Here is a 21710-nt window from a genome sequence, read left to right as displayed (position 1 = left end):
GTAGTAATTGTGACACTAATCTGCAGCTATGTAAAATATTAAAAAGCCTCAGACATTAAAACTAGGAAGAGTTATTATCTAAGCATTATATCTCATCCATCTTACTAATTGCAAATGTGAAATCTAGATTTGCCTTCCTATTCGACTCTTAGAACATCTCTTAACAATTTTTTCCCTCTTCTTGTTTATGAAATGAAGGGTTGGGGTAGGAGAGAGTTGTTGGGTGAGATAAATAATACGTGTAGAGTGGCTAATATGGAGCTGGGTACATAATTAGATGCTAAACCAATGTTAAAATTAGGTACCTCACAGGTTTTAGAATTAGATGCTGAATAAATACTATTATCATAATTCTTAATATTCCAAAGCCTAGGCCCTTTTTATGTTTATATGGGTCCCTCTGAATTTTATCTGGGTCCCTCTGAATTTTATCTGAAAGTTTCCAATAAAGATACAGGTTGTAATGTAATTTAATTAATGAAGGGGATAGTAAAATAGCATAAATTACAATAAGACAAAACTAAAGAGCCCATTCCAGAAACTACCTGGATTAATGAACAGAGGGTGTTGATAGAGCCAAACAGCCTAGGGTTTAATTCTGTCATTTGCCAGCTGTGATATTAGGCCAGTAACTTAATGTTTCTGAGCTCATTTATAAAATAGGCCTCATTTTACTTCTGTGTTGGGGTGCCTGGGTGGCTCAGTTCGTTGAGCATCCAACTCTTGATTTCTGCTTAGGTCATGATCTTGTAGTTGTGGAATCAAGCCCCACACTGGGCATCGTGCTGAGTGTGGAGCCTGCTAAAGATTCTCTCTCTCCCTTTGCCCCTCCCCCACTCTCTCCCACATGAGTGCTCTCTCTCTAAAAAAAATTGTTTAATGAAAAAATAATAATACCTCTATGATTTTATTGTTTCGTTTTTGATGATTTAAGAAAACACTTGTTAAACCTCATTCAGTGTGTGGCACCTCGTAGACATTTAGCAGAAAGAAGCTATTTTTAATAGTGTTATAATTACATCTATGACAAAGGCAATACAAGCTTTATAAAGGAGATTAAGTTAAATTTTCCATTTTGGATTCTAGCTTAAATCAGTAACATTTATAAAAATCACCCTCAGAAATAACTCAAGGTGGCTCAGTTTTTTTAAGAAAGAAAAAAAGGAAGGAAGGGCATCACAGTAGTATATAATTGGCCAACAAAAATATGTTTATGAATTGTCAAATAGGGTATGTTTATAAATGCACACTTTGGTGTATATGCAGTTGTTTTTCCAGAGATAATTAAGTACTTTTTTATATCACACCGGAAATAGTAGTAAAGAGAAAATAAAAAGAAACATAGACACTGTCTGCCTTTCAGTTGCTTGGTAGACTAAGACCTACATGTTAAAATATTAGACAAGACTTTGGAGCACCCGTGTGGCTCAGTCAGTTAAACATCTGACTTGGCTCAGGTCATGATCTCCCGGTTCATGGGTTCAAGCCCCGAGTCAGGCTCAGTACCGACAGCTCAGATTCTATGCTGTCCTGCTTCAGATTCTGTGTCTTCCTCTCTCTCTGCCCCTCCCCCTCTTGCACTCTTATTCTCTCTCTCTCTCTCTCAAATCTAAACAAACATTAAGAAAATTTAAATATCAGACAAGACATTAACAAAACAAGATAATATGTTTTGCCGCACAGCACATTATAGTTACTAAATACCAGAGAAGAGGGGAGCCACTGCTGTCTAGAAACTTAGGCAGAGTCCTCTGGAAGAGGTAGAATTGAAAAGGATTTATAAGAGGCAGATTAGATAATGATCTTTCTGGAAAGTGACCTTCCCGGGAGAGGTGGAAGAGAAGCAGAGAATAGCATGAACCAGAGACTTGATAGTATGGTTTTGTGATAAGATTGACATAGCTAGTATGTAAATCCCTACTGGAGAGAGATTTGTATGAAATCAGAGCCTGCTTAGAAAAAGTGAATCTAGGTTATACACAACATAAAAACTGAGCTGGGGCAGGGATTGAGGGTTGGGGGTCATGCTAGAAAGGGGCTGATAACAAGGTATTTCATTCATATTAGAATAGGAAGTCATGGGGCACCTGAGTGGCTCAGTCAGTTGAGCGTCTGACTGTTGATTTTGGCTCAGGTCATGATCTCACGGTTCGTGGGTTCAAGCCTTGCATCAGGCTCTACACTGATGGCACGGAGCCTGATTGGGATTCTCTCTCTCTCTCTCTCTCTCTCTCTCTCTCTCTCTCTCTTCCTGCCCCACCTCCTGCTCGCAGTTTCTCTCTCTCTCAAATAAATAAACGTAAGAAAAGAAAAGAATAGGAAGTTATGAGAAGTTCTTATAAAAAAGAATAGTACTTTTGGGGCGCCTGGGTGCCTCAGCCGGTTGAGTGTCCGACTTCGGCTCAGGTCATGATCTCACGGTCTGTGAGTTTGAGCCCCGCATCGGGCTCTGTGCTGACAGCTCAGAGCCTGGAGCCTGCTTCCGGACCTGTCTCCCTCTCTCTCTGCCCCTCCCCCACTCATGCCCTGTCCCTGTCAAAAATAAATAAACATTTAAAAAAAAATTTTTTTTAAAGAATAGTACTTTAAAAATGGTACTTTGGGAAAGTTAGTTTATTGTTATAGCTGAAATGTGCTAGGGGCACCGGGCTGGCTCAATTGGTTGAGCATCCGACTTCAGCTCAAGTCATGATCTCAAGGCTCATGGGTTCAAGCCACACATCTGGCTCGCTGCTATCTGTGTACCTGCTTCAGATCCTCTGTCCCTCCCTCCCTATGCCCCTCCCCTATTGCTCTCTCTCTCTCTCTCTCTCTCGCTCTCGTTCTCGCTCTTTCTCTCTCTCAAAAATAAGCCTTTAAAAAAATAAAGTAAAATGTGCTATAGTGAAAGTATTTTCAAATCATTTATAATGTTTTGTGAATCTGGTTATAATGAAATTCACTAGGTGGATAATGAAAGCTTTTCTTTATAAAGTTATGTCACATTCCTAGTGTGCTTTTTTATATGCAAACCTACTTTTTAATCATTGTAACTAGCAATTCCTTACCATGTGATTTAAGGTACCTTTTTGAAACTGAGATGTGATGAAGGTAAGTGGCTTCCTGCACAGCCAGCCAATGGGCAACTCCTTATTCAGGGATACCCTGGACTTGCTCTAAAAATTTTCCTTGAATTGATTAAAAATGCATTTCTCACTATAAGCTGTGAATTATTTTAAACAAACATCTCATCCTTAACAGTATTTTAAGGAGAGCTCTAGATTATGTACTTTTGAGGACAGGAACACCATTTAACTCCTCTTCGAACCATTGTAGGACCTTGTACCTACGTACAAGCTATTCGATAAGTATTTATTTATTGGAAAAAAATGGCTGAATGCATGGAACTTTAATTCATACCACTTACAGACATTTTTATTGAAATGGGGAACAATAAAGGTCAGTTTAACTTGGCAACTAAAAAGTTAGTGGTGATCTTAAAACCCCTGACAAAAGCTGGCACAGGAACGGACTATGGGAAATTGAGGAAGGAGTTGGTCGTGAAAAAGAGAGCACAACAAATACTAACCTTTCGAAGGTTTGGGGAATTATAAAAGGCTGAAAGAGGTTTATTTGTTGTTTGAGTTAGGCCATGTTTTTAAGTCAGGGAAAAGAATCTGATACAGAATGGGTATTTTGGCACAAGAAAGTAGACTGATAAAACAAGCTTTCAGAAAAGGTAGGAATTAGTGGCTGCAGAGGAAGGAGAAGGATTTGTCTTATCCGTGAGAAAGACACACTTCCTCCTCTAAAAGGGAGAGGAAGATAAGATGTGTGAGCATCAGGGGGGGAAATTTGAAGAGACAAGTCAAAAAGTTGATTATAGTTTTCCAAATTTTCAAATGAGGAATAGGGGTGGTGTAAAATAAGAACTAACACTTCCATATATTTAGAAAAATTATTGCTTTTAATTTGCTTAACATCTAGATTTTGACCACTGTTTTGCATTTTTTTATTTGATTAGGTACTTCCATTCAGTCATCCCTTGGTGCCAATGGAGTTAGATTAGACAACCAGCCTATAGTCAAAAAAAGGCGGGGAAGGAGGAAGAACGTAGAAGGTGTTGACATCCTCTTTTTTAACAGAAATAAACCACCTAATCATGTAAGTAAAAACTACGGATCCTTGAGTCCAAAATTCAGTCCTAGTAAACATACATATTGCTGTTCTGTGAATGTTTTATAGCATAAAAATATTAATTAGGAAATTAGATTGTACTTTGGATTCTATTTCAGAGGCATCCAACACTGCCTAAGATTCATGAAAATTTTAAATTTGAAAAACTTACTTTTTTCCTCTTCAAAAAGATTTGCTTCATTGGACTTTGCAAAGAATTGAATGATAAAGCATAGCAATAAAATTTTCATTTGGTGTTTTTCTACAGGTAACTGTAGGCCTAACCAGCTCCCAGATTTCTACAGGGATAAATCCAGCACTGTCCTACACTCAGCCTCAAGGAATTCCGGATACAGAAAGTCCGGTTCCGGTTATTAACCTGAAAGATGGGACAAGACTTGCAGGCGATGATGCGCCAAAGAGAAAGGATTTGGAAAAATGGCTTAAGGAGCACCCAGGTTATGTGGAAGATTTAGGAGCTTTTATTCCTGTAGGTGATGCCTTACAAATCTTGGTATTAATTTTATTTCTGTGACTTACCAAATCTGTGCTGATGAAGCATAAATTTTTACCCACTTATGTAAATACATGTTCTGCCCAAGATTTAGGAAAGCTAACAGAAAAAAATACCATTTTCCCCATCAGTGCCTTTTTCCATTTTTCCATTCTGTGCTTAATAGTAAAAATCACCTCCAATATACAGAGTACCATGTAAGACCCAGTGAAGGTTATAAAGGGATAACATTTCCAATCCTTTTCCTCAAGGAGTTTGTTTTAAAATACTAATGATAAAAAAAAAAAAAAAAAAAAAAAAAAAAAAGAAAGAAAAGGGGCGCCTGGGTGGCGCAGTCGGTTGAGCGTCCGACTTCAGCCAGGTCACGATCTCGCGGTCCGTGAGTTCGAGCCCCGCGTCGGGCTCTGGGCTGATGGCTCAGAGCCTGGAGCCTGTTTCCGATTCTGTGTCTCCCCCTCTCTCTGCCCCTCCCCCGTTCATGCTCTGTCTCTCTCTGTCCCAAAAATAAATAAACGTTGAAAAAAAAAAAATTAAAAAAAAAAAAATACTAATGATCAGGGGCACCTGGGTGGCTTAGTCAGTTAAGTGTCTGACTTAAGCTCAGGTCACGATCTCACAGTCTGTGAGTTTGAGCCCCGCATGGGGCTCTGTGCTGACTGCTTAGAGCCTGGAGCCTGCTTCTGATTCTGTGTCTCCCTCTATCTCTGCCCCTACCCCTCTCACACTTTGTCTCTGTCTCTCTCTCTCCCCCTCTCTCTCTCTCAAAAATAAATAAACATTAAAAAGTAGTAATAAAAATAAAGTAAAATACTAGTGATCATATTAAGGGTGCCTGAGTTGCTTAGTTAGTCTTGGTTAAGCAAGACTTGATTTTTGGCTCAGGTCATGATCTTACCGTTCTTGAGATTGAGCCCCATGTCAGGCTCTGTGCTGACAGCGTGGAACCTACTTGGGATTCTCTCTCTCTCCCTCTCTTTCTGCCCCTCCTCCACTCACACACATGCTTTCTCTCAAAATAAATAAATAAACCTAAAAAAAAATACTATGATCATATTAAACATGTATTGAGATTTAACTGTGTACCTGGCATCATAATTAGCACTTAACGTATATTATCTCATTTAACACTCATGACACCTTTATCAGAATGGCGTTATTATAACTTTTTTAGATAAAGAACTTAAAATACTAAAATTTTAAGTAAATATTACAAGCTACACAGTCTTAAATCCAGTGTCCAAACTACTACTTTTAAGCTCTTCTTCAGGCTATAACAGTATAGCTGTTGTGTCTCTCCAGATGCACATTGAGTTTACATTAATCAAAGTGAGAATTGTTATATTTCATTTGCATTTTTACATCCCCTGAAATACTTTGTGCTCGCTATCTTATAGGCATATGGCTTTCTTACTCATAGAAATCTGTTATTTCATTTTGCAGTATTTTTTTTTAATTTTTAATGTTTATTTATTTTTGAGACAGAGAGAGACAGAGCATGAGCAGGGGAGGGGCAGAAAGAGAGGGAGACACAGAATCCGAAGCAGGCTCCGGGCTCTGAGCTGTCAGCACAGAGCCGGACGCGGGGCTCGAACTCACAAACTGTGAGATTATGACCTGAGCCGAAGTCGGACACTTAACTGACTGAGCCACCCAGGTGCCCCTCATTTTGCAGTATTTTACTATTAGATACTGATTACCAAAATTTGTGCTAGATCCTCTATACAATGAAGCTAGCAGACCTATTGTATCTGCCTTCATTATGAAGATTAAATGGACAGCCCAGTGAAGTTGTCTTAGTACTCTGTGAGCTTCTTAAGGACCATGTCCTAGTTACCCCAGGACTTTGTATCCCCAGGATTTATTTAGTACATAATTCCTGATACATAGAATAGTATCTAGCTTTCTATGAATATTCACTGAGCCAGTGATTAAAAACTGAAAGTCTTTTGAAGATTAAAAAATTCTATATAAAGGTAAAGTTGTTATTTTATTAACAGAAAAAAATTACTTGTTATTTTTTTCATGAAAAGGAACTACAAAAGCTCCAGTCCCTACAGTAGTCTTTGTGTCTGTAATATGTACTTAGTCTAGAATTTTACATTGCCATTATTGACACCAGGAAATAACCAAGTGCCTCAGTCTTGACTTTCACATGCCTTTCACATCCCTGGTTTTCTCAAAGGATGCCACTAATTCTCAAATAAACTTTAATTATGTTTGATTTTTTAAAAGCCAAATAGGAATGCCTGGGTGGCTCAGTCAGTTGAACGTCTGACTCTTGATTTCAGCTCAGGTCATGATCCTAGGGTGGTAGGATCAAGCCCCACATCAGGCTCCTCGCTGAGTGTGGAGCCTGCTTGAGGTTCTCTTTCTCTCCCTCTGCCCCTCTCCCTACTCACACGTGTGCTCTCTCTCTCTCTCTAAAAAACAAATTAAAAAAAAAAATGTTTTAAGCCAAATAAAGCTCTTATAATTATGAGGGGAGGAATTTTCCCTAAATATGATGGATAATCTTAGAATGAATACTGCAATTCTAACAATAATGAGAATCATTAGTTTAACCCTATAACTTAACATGTTAGAAAATAACATTTATCTAGGCAACAGATTTTTGTTGAGTAACTACTGTGTGCTAGCCCCTCTTTTAAGGGATGGAGTATAAAACCATGAGCAATATAAAGTTCTTGCCATCGTGGCATGTATACTGTAGTCTGTAAAGGATTCTCCTGTCTGTCTCTCATCACTGCAAAGGAATCTTTATTCATTTTTTAAACTTACAGCCATTCATCATTTTCACTGCAAATAAACTTTTTATCGTAATGTTTTAGATAACATTACATACTATTAAGATTTTAAAATATTTTTAAAAGCAGCATTGTGATAAAGAATACAAGATAACCGTTAGTTTGATTTCTGAAGGATACTTCACGTTAATGATTTTTTGGCTCTCATACTCTATTGGGATATGTCTAGAGCTGAGTAACTATAACATGATAGATACAGATATATAATAACAGGTATGTATAGAGTACCATAGAAACAGATAAAAGGAATATGAATGACTCTGCCTAGGCCAAGCGTCTAAGGAAATATGGAAAGAAAAGAGAGCTGACATACATGACTGATGGATGATAAAGAATAAGTAGGTTTGACCAGGTTAACCCAAGAGGAGGCTATTCTAGGCATTATAAAACAATTATGAAGAGTTGAAAGAGGATAGGATTGTAAGACACATTCATAAAACAATGGCTAGCCTGATGTCACAGGGTGTGTGGGGGACCGAGTGGGGCAGCAGTAACTAGACAGAAAAGGTGAATTTAGGCCCAGGCTGTGATGGGACAGGTATGCTTTGCAGAAGAGTGTGAGCATTCATCTCTTGCAATGTTCTTGTTGGTCCGAAACAGCTATAAACATCAAGCCGTGCTTTGCTAAGCTGTACACATAAGCAGCATGGCCTGATGCAAAGAGCTTTATTGCCAGATCCTGCCACTTGCTAGCTGCATGGCCTTGACGAAGGTAACCTCTCCAAACCTCGATTCCCATTCATAAAATAAAAGTACTACCTTTTAGTATTGTGAGATTACTCATGAAGAGATAAAAAACTATTAGTGAGATGACGAAAGAGGAGAGCCACAGCTAGCACAAATACAGATTGTATCAGCACAGAAAAAAACCCGATGTGTCAGGAGAAAAAGTAAAGAAGTGTACAATTTACAGGAGGCTGCTCCAGCATTATGGGTAACTCTAAAGCCTTACTTAGTATTTTATTACACAGCGACCCTCAAACAAGGTTTGAATTGTGCATGTCCCCTTATACATGGGCTTTTTACAGCACAGTATGGAGAATGTATTTTCTCTTCATTCTGATTTTCTTAATAACATTTTCTTGAGCTTATTTTGTGGTGAGAATACAGGATATAACACATATAACATACAAAAGATGTGTTAATCAACTATGTGTGTTTTCAGTAAGGCTTCTGGTCAACAGTAGGCTATTAGCAGTTAAGTTTGGGGGGGAATCAAGATATGAGGATTTGTGACTATGGCAGGGGGGAGCACCCCTAACCCCATGTTGTTCAGGGGTCAGCTGTATTAAATATAAAAATATTTAAAGTTTAAGTCTTTTAAAGTATAACTAAAGAGTAAAATCTTCAATGTTAGATATAGATATCTAATACGTATTATACAGTATTACAGTATTAAGTAACTTGGTTCAGCTCTTTTGTACTGTTTGCACTGTTTTAAAGCTATTTCTTTGCTTATATATTTTAGAGAATGCAGCTCCATGAGGGGAGGCCCAAACAAAAGAGGCATCGGTGCAGAAACCCTAATAAACTCGATGTTAATAGTCTTACTGGAGAGGAACGTGTTCAGCTGATTAACAGAAGAAATGCCAGAAAGGTATTTATATATTTGTGGTTAATCCTTTGTATTGGTTCAGTGCTTAGGATTTCTCTAGAACCCTGTTTCATTATGCACAGTTTCCTAACAGACCTGGACAGATGTATTGTGTTCGCTTCGGCAGCACGTAGAATGAAACTGGAACGATGCGGAGATCAGCATGGCCCATGCACAAAGATGACGCACGAGGTCTTGAAGCATTCCATATTTAACTAGCAGATTTGTGAGAAGAGACACGGGCTGTGGTTTTATACGGTGTAATTTCAAATCCCGCATCTTTGGCTAAGCTGTGGAACGAAATAAGCAAGTCGCTTCGCATGTCTGTGCCTACGCAGTGTGGCACTGCACAGGAGCACCACATCCAAAGCAGTGGCTCTCACTGGGAGCAATTTTGTCTTCCAGACACATTTGGCCATGCCTGGAGACATCTTTGGTAGCCACAACTTGGGAGGTGGGGTGGTGGTAGGCAGGGGAAGGATGCTGCTAAACGTTCTCCAGTGCAGACGATAATCCCTTACAGCACCAGCCCACAATGTCCATGGTGCACGGGTTGAGAAACTCTGATGTTCTCGTCACAGCCATCATGGATTTATATATTTATCACTCATTGCCTGTCAGATGGCCATAAAGTGATTAAAATCAGCATATTGCTGGGATGAGCACTGGGTGTTATACGTAGGAGGTGAATCCCTGGAATTCACTTGAAATCGTTATTGTACTATTATGCTAACTGATTTGGATGTAAATTTAAAAAATAAATAATTTTAAAAACTGGAAAAATAAATAAAATCAACATATTGCGTAATTTCTTACGCAATGTCTTAAACGAATGTCTTAAACAAAGGTCCCTTATAGAATAAGGGCACTGCTGTGTTTGTCTTAGTGCTTTATTGACTGATGAATGGCAAGAGTCAGGTTTTTCCAAATTCTAATTCTAAAACCAAAGGTGGCTCAACATTTGTTTCCCCAAATAGTTTTTGTTTATGTTTGGATTGGTAGGTGTCTCTTTCAACTCACAGCATAAATGATACAACACTTGGACGCCCTTTTTGTAATCTTACAGCTCCGGTATTTTTATTGTTGTTTTTTTGTTTTTTTGTTTTTTTTTTTTTAATACGGCTGAACATGCAACAAAATAAAGAAAAAGATGACCTCAGAATAAGAACAGCAGATTTTTCATTGAGTTCCTTCACTCATAAATTAATTTAATAACTGTTTTGATATTGTTATGTGTGCCAACTCATTAAAATTAATACAGATCTTTCCCCAATTTTGTAGAGATAGCTTATTCAGCTTTTGTTAGTACTTTAAAATGATGTCATAGATGTATTAGGGAAAGAACAAGATGGCATTCTAGTAGCATTTTACTTAATTTTGTGCTTATGTAGATTGTGTTACAAACCTTTGCACTTCATCTTAAAACAAAAATTAGCATTACTAGCTATGGATAAATTTGTCATAGCCAGTTTTAAGGAAATGGAACAGTTTTGTATTTTTACTTGTTAGGTATCAAACACTCCTAATCTTATTTTAATTTGTGGTAACCTGATAAGGGACCTATTCATTTCCCTTAATTTATAGTTAGTTCTTGTTCAGAGTCTCTAGAGTACAGGCCTAAGGCTAGAAAAGAATCTACCTTCTAAATCCCCATAAACCACCCAGAGGGCCTCCATTTAAATTGGAGCTTAATGAAGGGGATAAAGAGGAGAGTAGGATAGAAACTGCAGAGACTAAGTAAAGACTGTAGGAAATACTAGAAAAGGTTACGTACGGGTATTATACCTGGCCACATTAAAATCCTGTCTGTGTCCTGTCAGGAGATAATATATATTCGTCCAGAGAGGTATGGACAAAGGACTTACAAAGTATCTTTAGGCTCCAAAGGAACATGAAGTTGATAGGTCCAAATCATTTTGTTTTAATTTCATACTAACTATTATATATAGGTTTTAAATTTTCTCATATTGTGATTACTTGGTTGTATCGCTTTTCACATTCAAAAAATATGTATATTTTTTATAGTTAAGGTTTCAATTTACGTGACAGATAAGAGCGTGAGTTTTTGAGACCCGAGGTTGAAAGTTGACCCTAACACTAACTAGCTAGCTTTGGGCAATTTATATAACTTCTCTTAGGCTTAATTCCTTCATTTGAAAAACAGAAATAATACTGTCTCAAAGGATATAGTGAGAACTAAAGTAAGTCATATACTTAAAATCCTTAGCGTACTTGGCATATAATAAAAAGAATAAAATATTTGTTATGTGCTAGATGCTGTGCTAAAGCACTTGAGTTGTCTCATTTTTATCCTCATAAAACCCTATAAGGGAAGTATTGTTATCCCCATTTTACAGATCAGAAAGCTGAGGCTCAGAGGGATTTATTGATTTGCCCCAGTTCACATAGCTGGTAAGTCTGACTCCAAAGGGTATATATGCTCTTAACTAGGCGATATCACCTATCCAGCATAGTAAGTGCAGAGTAAATGGTGGTTATTTGTTTTACTATTCTAGTCACTTAAAGCATTTAAAAGTTACATTGCCACATGTCTATATGTTATATTAATAGTGCTTCTGGCCTGTGGTGGTCCTTTTTAATAAAGATTGTCAAAGGTGGTTCAAGAAATAAACTCTGTACAACACAGAATAAAAGCAAGAAGTGTCTTCATATTTAGTAGTATCTTTATCTAACCGTCTGTTTTTCATTTACAGGTTGGAGGTGCATTTGCTCCCCCTTTAAAAGATTTATGTCGATTCCTGAAAGAAAATTCAGAATATGGTGTGGCTCCTGAATGGGGAGATGTTGTTAAGCAGTCTGTGAGTATTTCATACATACTAACTCAGGCATCATCTCAAAAATTAGATGCTGTTTAGTCGAACTGAGAAAGACAGCTACCATATGATTCCGTTCATAAGTGGAATCTAAAAACAAAATCAAAAGCAGAACAGAACAGAACAAAAAGCAGAATCAGATCTTTAAATACAGAGGGGAGGTAGGTGGAGGCAAAATGGACGAAGGGGAGCAGGAAGTATGGGCTCCCAGTTATGGAATATGAGTAAGTCACGGGAGTAAACGGCACAGCATGAGGAATACAGTGAGTGACACTGTAACAGGACGGACGGTAGCTGCACAACATAATGTATAAACTTGTCAGATCACTAAGTTGTACGCCTGAAATTAACGTAACATTGTGTGTCAATTATACTCAAAAGGGAAAATTAGATGCCACTTAATTATACCAGAGATTAAGTTTTAAGAATCAAATATTGCATGAACGTGTGACAGTGTTTTTTAGTTCACAGTTTTTATTTTGCAGCACATGTTACAAATTTCTCAGATGCTTGTTGAGTTAGAATGCAGAATCAACATAGGCTGATCTGTTTTCATTTTAACCTCTAAGATAACTATTTGAGCAATGCTACCAAGACTAATCAAAGATGTGAGGAAAGGTGTTTAAGTATATTCATCATAGTATAGTAGTAAAAAATTGGGAATATATTAATGGTCCAGTCATCTATTGGAAAACTGTGCAACTATTTTATTTCATTTTACCAAGTTTATTTATTTTTTATTTGAGACAGAGAGAGAGGGTGAGCAGGAGAAGGGCAGACAAAGGGAAAGAGAATCCCAAGCAGACTTCGCATTGTCAGAGTAGAGCCCAACATGGGGTATGATCTCAAGAACTGCGAGATCATGACCTGAGCCGAAATCAGAAGTCACCTAACCAGCTGAGCTACCCAGATGTCCCTTTGTGCAACTATTTAAAAAATTGTATCAGGGCACCTGGGTGGCTCAGTTGGTTAAACATCCAACTCTTGATTTCAGCAATCAAAATACAAAGCTATTTTTTCTACAAGTGTCCAAATGACAAGGGCAGGCTATAAAACTAGGTTCATTATGATTCTATTTATTTTAGAAACAGAAGTGGGAAGAATTGTAGAATCTGTAGATATGCACAAGGGAAAAATGGAAACACACATCCTGAAACGTTAGCCATGGTTCTCTCTGAATGGTGAAATTATGGATGATTTTTTTTCTTTGTATTTTTTTGCTGTCTTATTTTCTGCAGTGGACCCTAATGCTTTTGTAAAGAAAACAAGTAAGTTGATCAGTTCAGAACACCATTTAAAAATAGTACCATGAGTGTCTTTGAAGCTGCTGTCGGGAGCTGCACTGTCACAAACGGTCGTCACCAAGCATGTGTGGTGATTGAGCACTTGGAATGTGGCCAGCCTAAAACAGAGTGTGTGTAACAAGTGTAAAACACTGGGTTGGAATTTTGTTTTAGTATAGTTGACACACAATGTTACATTAATTTCAGGCGTACAACTTAGTGAGCTGACATGTTTATACATTATGCTGTGCTCGCCACAGTGTAGCTGCCAATGCTATCACAACATCACTGGGCTATATTCCTTATACTGTGCCTTTTATTCCCATGACTTATTCATTCCATAATTGGAGCCTGTGTCTCTCACTCCCCTTCACCCATTTTGCCCATTCCCCTACCCTGGTTTGGGTCTTTAAGACTGAGTTTGGAAAAAATAGAAAATATAAAATATCTTTATTTTCATACATTACATATTGAGATGATAATATACTGGTTAAATTTTATAAATAGACTATATTACTAAAATTAATGTCACATGTTTCTAATATTTTTTCTTTATTTTGAGAGGGAGAGAGAGAGTAAGCAAGGGAGGGGCAGAGAGAGAGAGAGAGAGAAAGTCCCAAGCAGGCTCTGCATGGTCAGCACAGAGCCTGATGCGGGGCTCGATCTCACGAGCCATGAGGTCATGACCTGAGTCAACATGAAGAGTTGGATGCTTAACCAACTGAGCCACTGAGGCGCCCCTAACGTCACCTATTTCTGTTTTACCGTTTTTAATACATGCAGTTACTAGAAAATTTAAAATTACATTATGTGGCTTGTATTTCTCTTGGACAGTGCTGGTCTAGAGATTCTAAACTCCTATGACTTCTAAGAGTTTCTAAGCCCAGAGTCATGGGAGAATCACTTGAGTATCTTTTTCAGCGTGGCTGTGGCTCTCCCTCCCTGTTCCCAAAGTGACAGAAGATTTGCATGAAGCCTCTCATTTAACCTTTTACTTACTTTCTCTGTCCTTTTCCGTATCGTTCTTCTAGACTGCAGGAGAGGCACTTCTTTATTAGTCTCTTAGAGTCATTGGTGATGTGAGACATGTAAAGGTGTGGAAGCAACCCTCACAAAAAAATGTCTTTGGACCTTCTTTTTTCCAGAACTGTTGCACAAATGTATGCCTCACAGTGTGGAAGAAAGCTAGAGGCCTCCTTCTGCTCTCTTGCCCTGTGAAAAAAATGATAAGTGGAACAACTATTTCGGGCCACCACTTAGAATGTGAAATTAGGCTATGTCTTTCATAATTGATTATGTTATATCAGCACAGACTAAGGTTCTGAATAATTATGGATTTCATTTGATAGCTATTGATTTTATTTTAATACAGCTGTTGTTGGTGATTTTTTTTTTTTTTTAGGGGTTTCTTCCAGAAAGTATGTATGAGCGTATTCTCACTGGTCCTGTTGTGAGAGAGGAGGTCAGCAGGCGGGGGCGGCGGCCCAAAAGTGGAATTGCAAAGGCCACGGCAGCGGCCACAGCTACTACAACTGCCAGCGGTGTTTCAGGCAATCCTTTGTCGGCCAATGGATTACTTCCAGGTGTGGATCTCACAACTCTTCAGGCCTTACAGCAAAACCTACAAAACTTGCAGTCACTGCAAGTGACTGCAGGGCTGATGGGAATGCCTGCTGGCCTTTCTTCTGGAGGAGAAGCTAAAAACGTGGCTGCCATGTTCCCCATGCTGCTGTCAGGAATGACTGGATTACCAAATCTGTTGGGCATGGGAGGGCTCCTGACAAAGCCTACCGAATCTGGAACAGAGGAAAAAAAGGGAAATGACCCTAAGGAGCTAGAAGGAAAAAAAGAAAGGACAGAGAGTCAAAATTCAGAGAATGGGGGAGAAAACTCTGTGTCAAGTTCTCCTTCGACATCGTCTACTGCTGCATTAAATACAGCTGCAGCTGCCAACCCGTTAGCTCTTAACCCACTCCTACTCTCCAATATACTTTATCCAGGGATGCTTCTCACTCCAGGCCTTAATCTTCATATTCCAACTTTGTCCCAGTCCAATACTTTTGATGTACAGAAAAACAAAAACAGTGACTTGGGCTCATCTAAGTCCATAGAAGTCAAGGAGGAGGATTCCAGAGTTAGAGATCAGGAAGACAAAGGAGGAACTGAACCCAGTCCTCTCAACGAAAACAGCACAGATGAGGGTTCAGAGAAAGCCGATGCTTCATCTGGATCTGATAGTACATCGTCATCATCCGAGGATTCAGATTCTAGTAATGAAGACTGATTCCCAGACTGCACTTAAATTATGAACTGATTTTGGATTTTTTTCTTTAATTATTAATTGTAAATACCCCAGTGTTGAGTGCATCAATAACTTACTGACCGAACATTTCAGTTCTTTGTTTAGAAGTGCAAACTGCTTTCAGAGACGTTTTGCATGTAATATTTCTTAAAATTCCTAAGTTTCTGAACTCGTATGTACTATCAAATACATAAAGGTGTAAAATTGCAACAAAAGGCATTATAATTTTGTTGGGGGTTAATTTTATGAAAATGATACTCAATAAGAGTTGTATATTTAATATATTTGCAGTGAACACAGAATACTTTATGCATATTACTGATTTAATTTGAATATAGTTTTACAGCCTCCTTGACACCTATAATTTACAGATCAAAACTCAGCAATAATTTGGGCAGCTAATGAATGTCATGAAAGCTGTAGAATCTACATCGCCATCCATTGCTTTAATTACATGAAAATGCTCTAGTGTTGTGACGCACTGCTGATGCTTCCAATTCAGGTACAAGTGTGTTTTCAAGAAGAAATAAGTTTCCCAATCAGCCAATTTAACTGGCTACCTGTTACCTCAGCTGAGTTAGTTTAGGAAGTTTACATTCGTTTCTAATTCTATACTTGTTTTCAGGGGTTTTTTAAACACATCCTATATATCATGTTAATCTGGCAAGAACTGTGACTTGCTTTTTGCTGAGCTTAACTCTGCTGTCGGTAAAATCAAGTCATAAAATAATCCTGTGTCACGTGACTTTGGCACCCTCTAGACATACTTAGTTTCACTTTTTCCAAGTTTGGCCTCCTCTTAGAAATAATTATGTCTCAGATGAGTAATGTCTGTTTCCAGGGTTCAGAAAAGGCAAACTCATGAAATGCCACTGAAAAGAACTTTCAACACAGCATACTTCATGTAAAAGAAATTGTTTGTTTGCTTTATTTGTGTAGATTTCTATTTGTGTTTTATGTCATGGAAATATTCCAGAATTAACAGAGGATAGTGGTAAAGTAATATGCAGAACAGTCTGAATTCGTTTTGAGTTTCTAGGTAGAAGCAGATGAAATGTTGCCCAGAATCAGTGTTGGGTTATCAGTTTATATTAAATATACTGAGTTGGCCCATTTTGAATATGCACTTTGAATAATCTCAAAAAATATGTACAACTTATACCTGTAAACCACAAAAACGAAGCCCAAGGCTTCTGATCAATTTCTTAGAACCCTTTATCATGCAAAATCTGTCTGATATTTGATTTGTGATACAGTTTCTCCTGCTAAAGCTGCTATTCCGACAAGATGGAGAGGTCCAGTTTCACTTTCATATACATTTAAAACAATTAGAACTGAATTGGAGTAAAATATCATTTACATCCTAAGGAGAGAAAGATGTTAGCATTTTCTGGTACTTGAATAAGTGAGTGATAAAGTTTGCGAGGGGATAAATTTAGGGGGAAAAAGTACCCCACTTCTCTCCCAGAGGAAAAAAATAACTTCCAGTGCGTTTTGATAAAACTCTGTTGTTTTGTTATGAACCCAGCAATTATATTGGATTTTCCGAGATCTTTACCCGTAAATTGTTTCTGTGTGTAAAATAACTAACCCCTTATTAGAGCGACAGTGTTACATGTATTTACAAAATCATATAACTTCCATTGGGATTGTATTGATTTTTGTATTTTTCCCAAAATAGTGCTTTGAATTGATAGTCCTTTATGCAATGTCTTAGCAATAGTCACTCTAATGCCCATCCAGGAGAAGTGGGTAGTAATTCTTCATCATGAAAATGATATATTACATATTTAGTATGTTCCCTTTGCAGTATTGCACTTTTGTTTAACTAGAATACACCTATGAGATAGCCAAAGTTTCTCAAACACAGTTAACCTGGTTTGCCGGTGAAAGTATTTCAACAGCATCCACATTTCCCCCTCTCTCCCTCTAGTTCTACCCACATGATCTTTATTCCTTTCTTTCCCCAATTAAAAAATAAAAGGAAAAAAAAAAGCCCTAGATCTTATCACTAAAAATCTAATTTATATCAAATTTATGAGATAAAGTATTTTCCTAATTACGGTCAAATGAATTTGGTTAACATCTTAGTGATTCTCTTTCTATGTAATAAGGCAATTTGCAGTTTTCAAAGCATTAATACTAACTTTAAATGTTCTCTTGGGTTTCAAGACACTTCTACTTAGTATTGATTGGGGAAAAGTCCAGCTATCAGCTTAAAAAAAAATGCATAAATATGGTTGTGTAAAGTTAAGGGTTATAAGGAAAAAAAAAAAATCAGTAGAATTCCATAATACTAAAGTTGCAGTTGAAAGGATATCCAAGTATGTGTTGGTAGTTACTAAAAGAATTATAGCTGTTATTGCCTTGTATTTATAGCTCTTGTTTCAGGTTTCATGATTCAAGTCTTAGTCTAATTTTTCTTTTGGACATTTGCAATATTTACCAGTTGTGTTTTGTGTAGTCTGAATTTGCTTTCTGTAGTTGAGCAAACGTCTTAAAAAGTCATTTGTAATTTATTAAATTACTTTCTATGATGTTCTATAGAGCAAATGGAAGTTTAATTATTTTTTATTAAACATATTCTTTGACTACCCATGATGTCAGCCTCTGTACATGACAATACTCCTTTTTTTTTAAATTGACTTTTGTATATAATTGATCTTAATCCAGTTATAAAAGAAACCATAGTCCTAAATCTTTAAAAGAAAAGGATACTTTGGAAGAATTTTTAAAAGGAGAAGTTGGCTATAATTATATCCACAATATCGTTATTTCCTTAAGTTTTCTTCCCATGACCTTTAAAAAAAAAGTCCAGAAAGACTCAGAGCTATACCTAACCTCTTCACGGAGTACGTTTTGGAAATCAGTAATTATTTTTTTTTTCCCCTTGGTCTGAAGAGTCTTTCCTAATTCATCATGATTGTTTTGGTGTTTTTATAAACATGAAAGAAATTTAGTTTTCCTCTAATTAAGTAGAACAGTAGAGTCTCATCATATACTCATTTAACTTGGAAGCCATTCAACTATACTTTCATGCTTAGAAAACCCTTCTTTTTCTTTTCTGTACAATGTAGCATGTAAACCCAAGCCAACTGCTTCCTCTAATGCTCATCAGAGGAACAGTAATCTACACAGTGCTAGAGGAAGAATTGGCTATGTTAGATGTTTTGGGGAGACAATACACTATGTACAAAACGGTATGTTCTGTATTTTGTGAGCTATAGGAGGGAGAGTGATTGTTGACTACAAGTAATGTTCACCTTAACAAATTTAGAACTTAGTCTCTACGTAAATACAACTCCAGTACATAAGCTATTTATTTTAAAATGCAGGAAAGCACAAAGAAATATATTTAAATAGTCATAAACCCACCCCAAGATAAATGCTGTTCATATAGATACCCAACGTGCTTCATATGTATGTTACATACATGTAGTGGGTTGAATCGTGGCCAACAAAAATTTATGTCAAGCCCAAACCTCCAGAATGTGACCTTATTTGGAAATAGGGTCCTGGCAGATGTAATTAGTTAAGATGCAGTTATACTAGATTAGGGTGGGCCCTAAATCCAATGACTGGTTCCTTATAAGAAGAGGAGAGGACACAGAGACAAAGGGAAGAAGGCTATAAGACAACAAGCAGAGACGAGTGACACTACTACCAGCCAAGGAACACCAAGGAATGTCAGCCACCACCGGAAGCTAGGAGAGCGGCATGGAACAGATTTTGCTTCAGAGCCTCCAGAAGGAAGCGACGCAGCCAACACCTTGATTTTGGACTTCGGGCCTGAATTGTGGGAGAATAAATTTCTGTTGTTTTAAGCCACCCCGTTTGTGGTAATTTGTTATGGTAGCCCTAGGAAACTTACACACTTTCATATTAAATCAGTATTATATTTACTGTTCTGCCCTTAATATACTCACCTATGTCAATAAGTACCCTGTGTTGTGATGTTTAACACCTAGTATTGTCTCATACAGATGGAATTTATTTAACCATGTACTTACAAGTGGACATTCAAGTTTATAAATGCATCTTTGGCATCCACCCCTGTGACTTCCTTAATCCCTAGAAGTGGAAATACTTCCTCTGTTCTTGAGGATTTTGATTTGTGTTGCCAAGTTTACAATGATGCCATTAGTAGCAACTTATACTACCACAGCAGCATGTATTTTGTGCGTGCTCACCCCAAAATCTTACCAATACTGTGTATTGTCTTTTGAAGTAATCTTTGCCAAATTAATAGGCAACATCTTGATGAATTTTTAAATTATTCTTCCCTTTTCTTACTAAAAAAAAAATAAGACGTACATATTCTAGAGAATTTGGGGGGTGGGGGCTTGGGGAGGAGGAGTTGGGGAAGCACAAAGTAAACCAAGACCCCCATAATGTTTAATGCTCAGAGATAAAACTGTTAAGCTTTGGGTCATTTTTCTTTGCATATACATATATATTATTTTAACAAGAATGGAGTTATACTGTACATACCATTGTGTAACTTTTTTTCGTTTATTATATCATGATAATTTTTCCATGTCATTAAAGAATCTTCCACAGCATTTTTAAGGACTTTCTCATTCCACTATATAGATGGAACGTAACTTATTTAATGCCCAATTATTGAGCATTGAGATGTTTTTCAGTTTGGGACTACTTAAACAATGGTACGTTTGTAGTTAAGTCTTTTCAAATACTTAGATTTTTTCATTAGAATAAATACCTAGGCATGAAATAGTTATGTTTGAGTTTTAAGACCAGGCAGACTGTATTATTTTCTACCCCAACAACAGACCATGAAACTACTTCCTTTCCCTATGTCTCTTTAGCTAACCCTGGGCATTAGACTATTTTTTAATCTTTGCCAATTTGATAGACATTTAGTTCATATTTCTTTGATTATTAGTAATATAAAGTCTTTCATATCTCTTCATAAGGCCATTTGTATTTTGTGCATTAACTGTCCTTGTTCTCTCTGCAATACCTGTTATACAAGTGGTAAATATTTTTCTCAATTTGCCTGTGAATTTTGTTGGGTTTTTTTAATGTGAAAGTTTCACATGTTTATGTGGTCATGTAGATACTCCATTTCTTCACGTTTTAAGTTTCTGATATTTTTCCACAGAAAAATCTTTTCACACCCAAATTCTGTACATGTTTGCTTTTTTTAATATTTAGTGCCTTAATTATTATGCATTGTCCCAGCATTATTTAGTATATTGTGTCTCCGCTGATGTGACATGCCTGCATTGATCGTAATCTAAATTATGTATGTTAATGTGAATTATTTAGATATATATGAATTACTTAGATTGTATCATAAATATGCATGATATATCTATAATATATCATGTAAACAGTAAATATAAAAACTGTAGTGGCTGTACTCATAAAAGATAAACTTTAAAACAAATGTTGCTAGAAATGAATGAGAATATTTTATAATGATTTAAGGGTCATTCTATCAGGAAAATATAACACTTTTATAGGCACTTAACAGAGCCATAAAATACATACAGCAAAAAAGTAACAAAATTGAAAGGAAAAATAACTCCTAGATGATAGTTGAAGACTTCAACTTCCCACTTTGAATAACAATAGAACAAATAGGCAAACAGTCAACAAGAAAACAAGATTTGAACAACACAGTAAAATAGCTAGACCTAAGAAGCATTTGTTGAACACATCACCAAATGATAGGAAAAAAAATTCTTCTAAGGCACATAAGACCATTCTCCAAGATAGACCATGGAACAAGTCAAATTTTGGAAATATGTAATTATACAAAGTAGCCACAATAGAATGAAGTTTGAAGTCAGAAAGTGTGGATATTCACAACTATGTACAAGTTAACACACTCCTAAATAACCAATGAGTCCTAGAAATCTCAATCTCAAAGGAAGTTAGAAAATGTTTTGAGATACGTGAAAACAAATACACAACATATGAGATGCAGCCCAAATGATGCATAAAAGGAAATCTGTAAGTGTAAATGTCTACATTAAGAAAAAAATCTCAGTGCACTTGGGTGCCTCAGTCAGGTGAGTGACATTTAGAAGGGGAGAGTGGCAGAGGGGTGAGAGAATCCCAAGCAAGGCACATGCTCAGCGCAGAGCCTGCCACAGGGCTGGATCCCATGATCCTGGGATCATGAACTGAGCCAAAATCAAGAGACAGATGCTCAACTAACTTAGCCACCCAGGTCCCTTGATCTTTGGACTCTT

The 21710-nt window shown here is 37.1% G+C and overlaps 1 protein-coding gene and 1 non-coding gene across 9 annotated transcripts in view; both read left to right on the top strand.

Annotated features, from left to right (window-relative positions):
- CHD9 (chromodomain helicase DNA binding protein 9) overlaps positions 1-20048 on the top strand; it is a 158515-nt gene extending 138467 nt beyond the window's left edge. For all 8 annotated transcript variants that reach the window (XM_032591500.1, XM_032591498.1, XM_032591499.1 and 5 more), the window contains exons 34-38: positions 4004-4143; positions 4424-4645; positions 8942-9070; positions 11782-11886; positions 14587-20048. In XM_032591500.1, the coding sequence (XP_032447391.1) occupies positions 4004-4143; positions 4424-4645; positions 8942-9070; positions 11782-11886; positions 14587-15468 (1478 nt within the window). In that variant the 3' untranslated portion in view covers positions 15469-20048. The remainder of the gene's footprint in view (positions 1-4003; positions 4144-4423; positions 4646-8941; positions 9071-11781; positions 11887-14586) is intronic.
- On the top strand, positions 9179-9282 carry LOC115503624. The gene has a single exon (XR_003965458.1). It is a non-coding gene; the product is annotated as a U6 spliceosomal RNA (small nuclear RNA).
- Positions 20049-21710: the final 1662 nt, after the last annotated feature.

Source organism: Lynx canadensis, chromosome E2, assembly GCF_007474595.2.
Source record: "Lynx canadensis isolate LIC74 chromosome E2, mLynCan4.pri.v2, whole genome shotgun sequence".
Lineage (NCBI taxonomy): Eukaryota > Metazoa > Chordata > Mammalia > Carnivora > Felidae > Lynx > Lynx canadensis.
The sequence above is the reverse complement of the archived record's forward strand: the minus strand, read 5'-3'. Positions and strand labels throughout refer to the sequence as shown.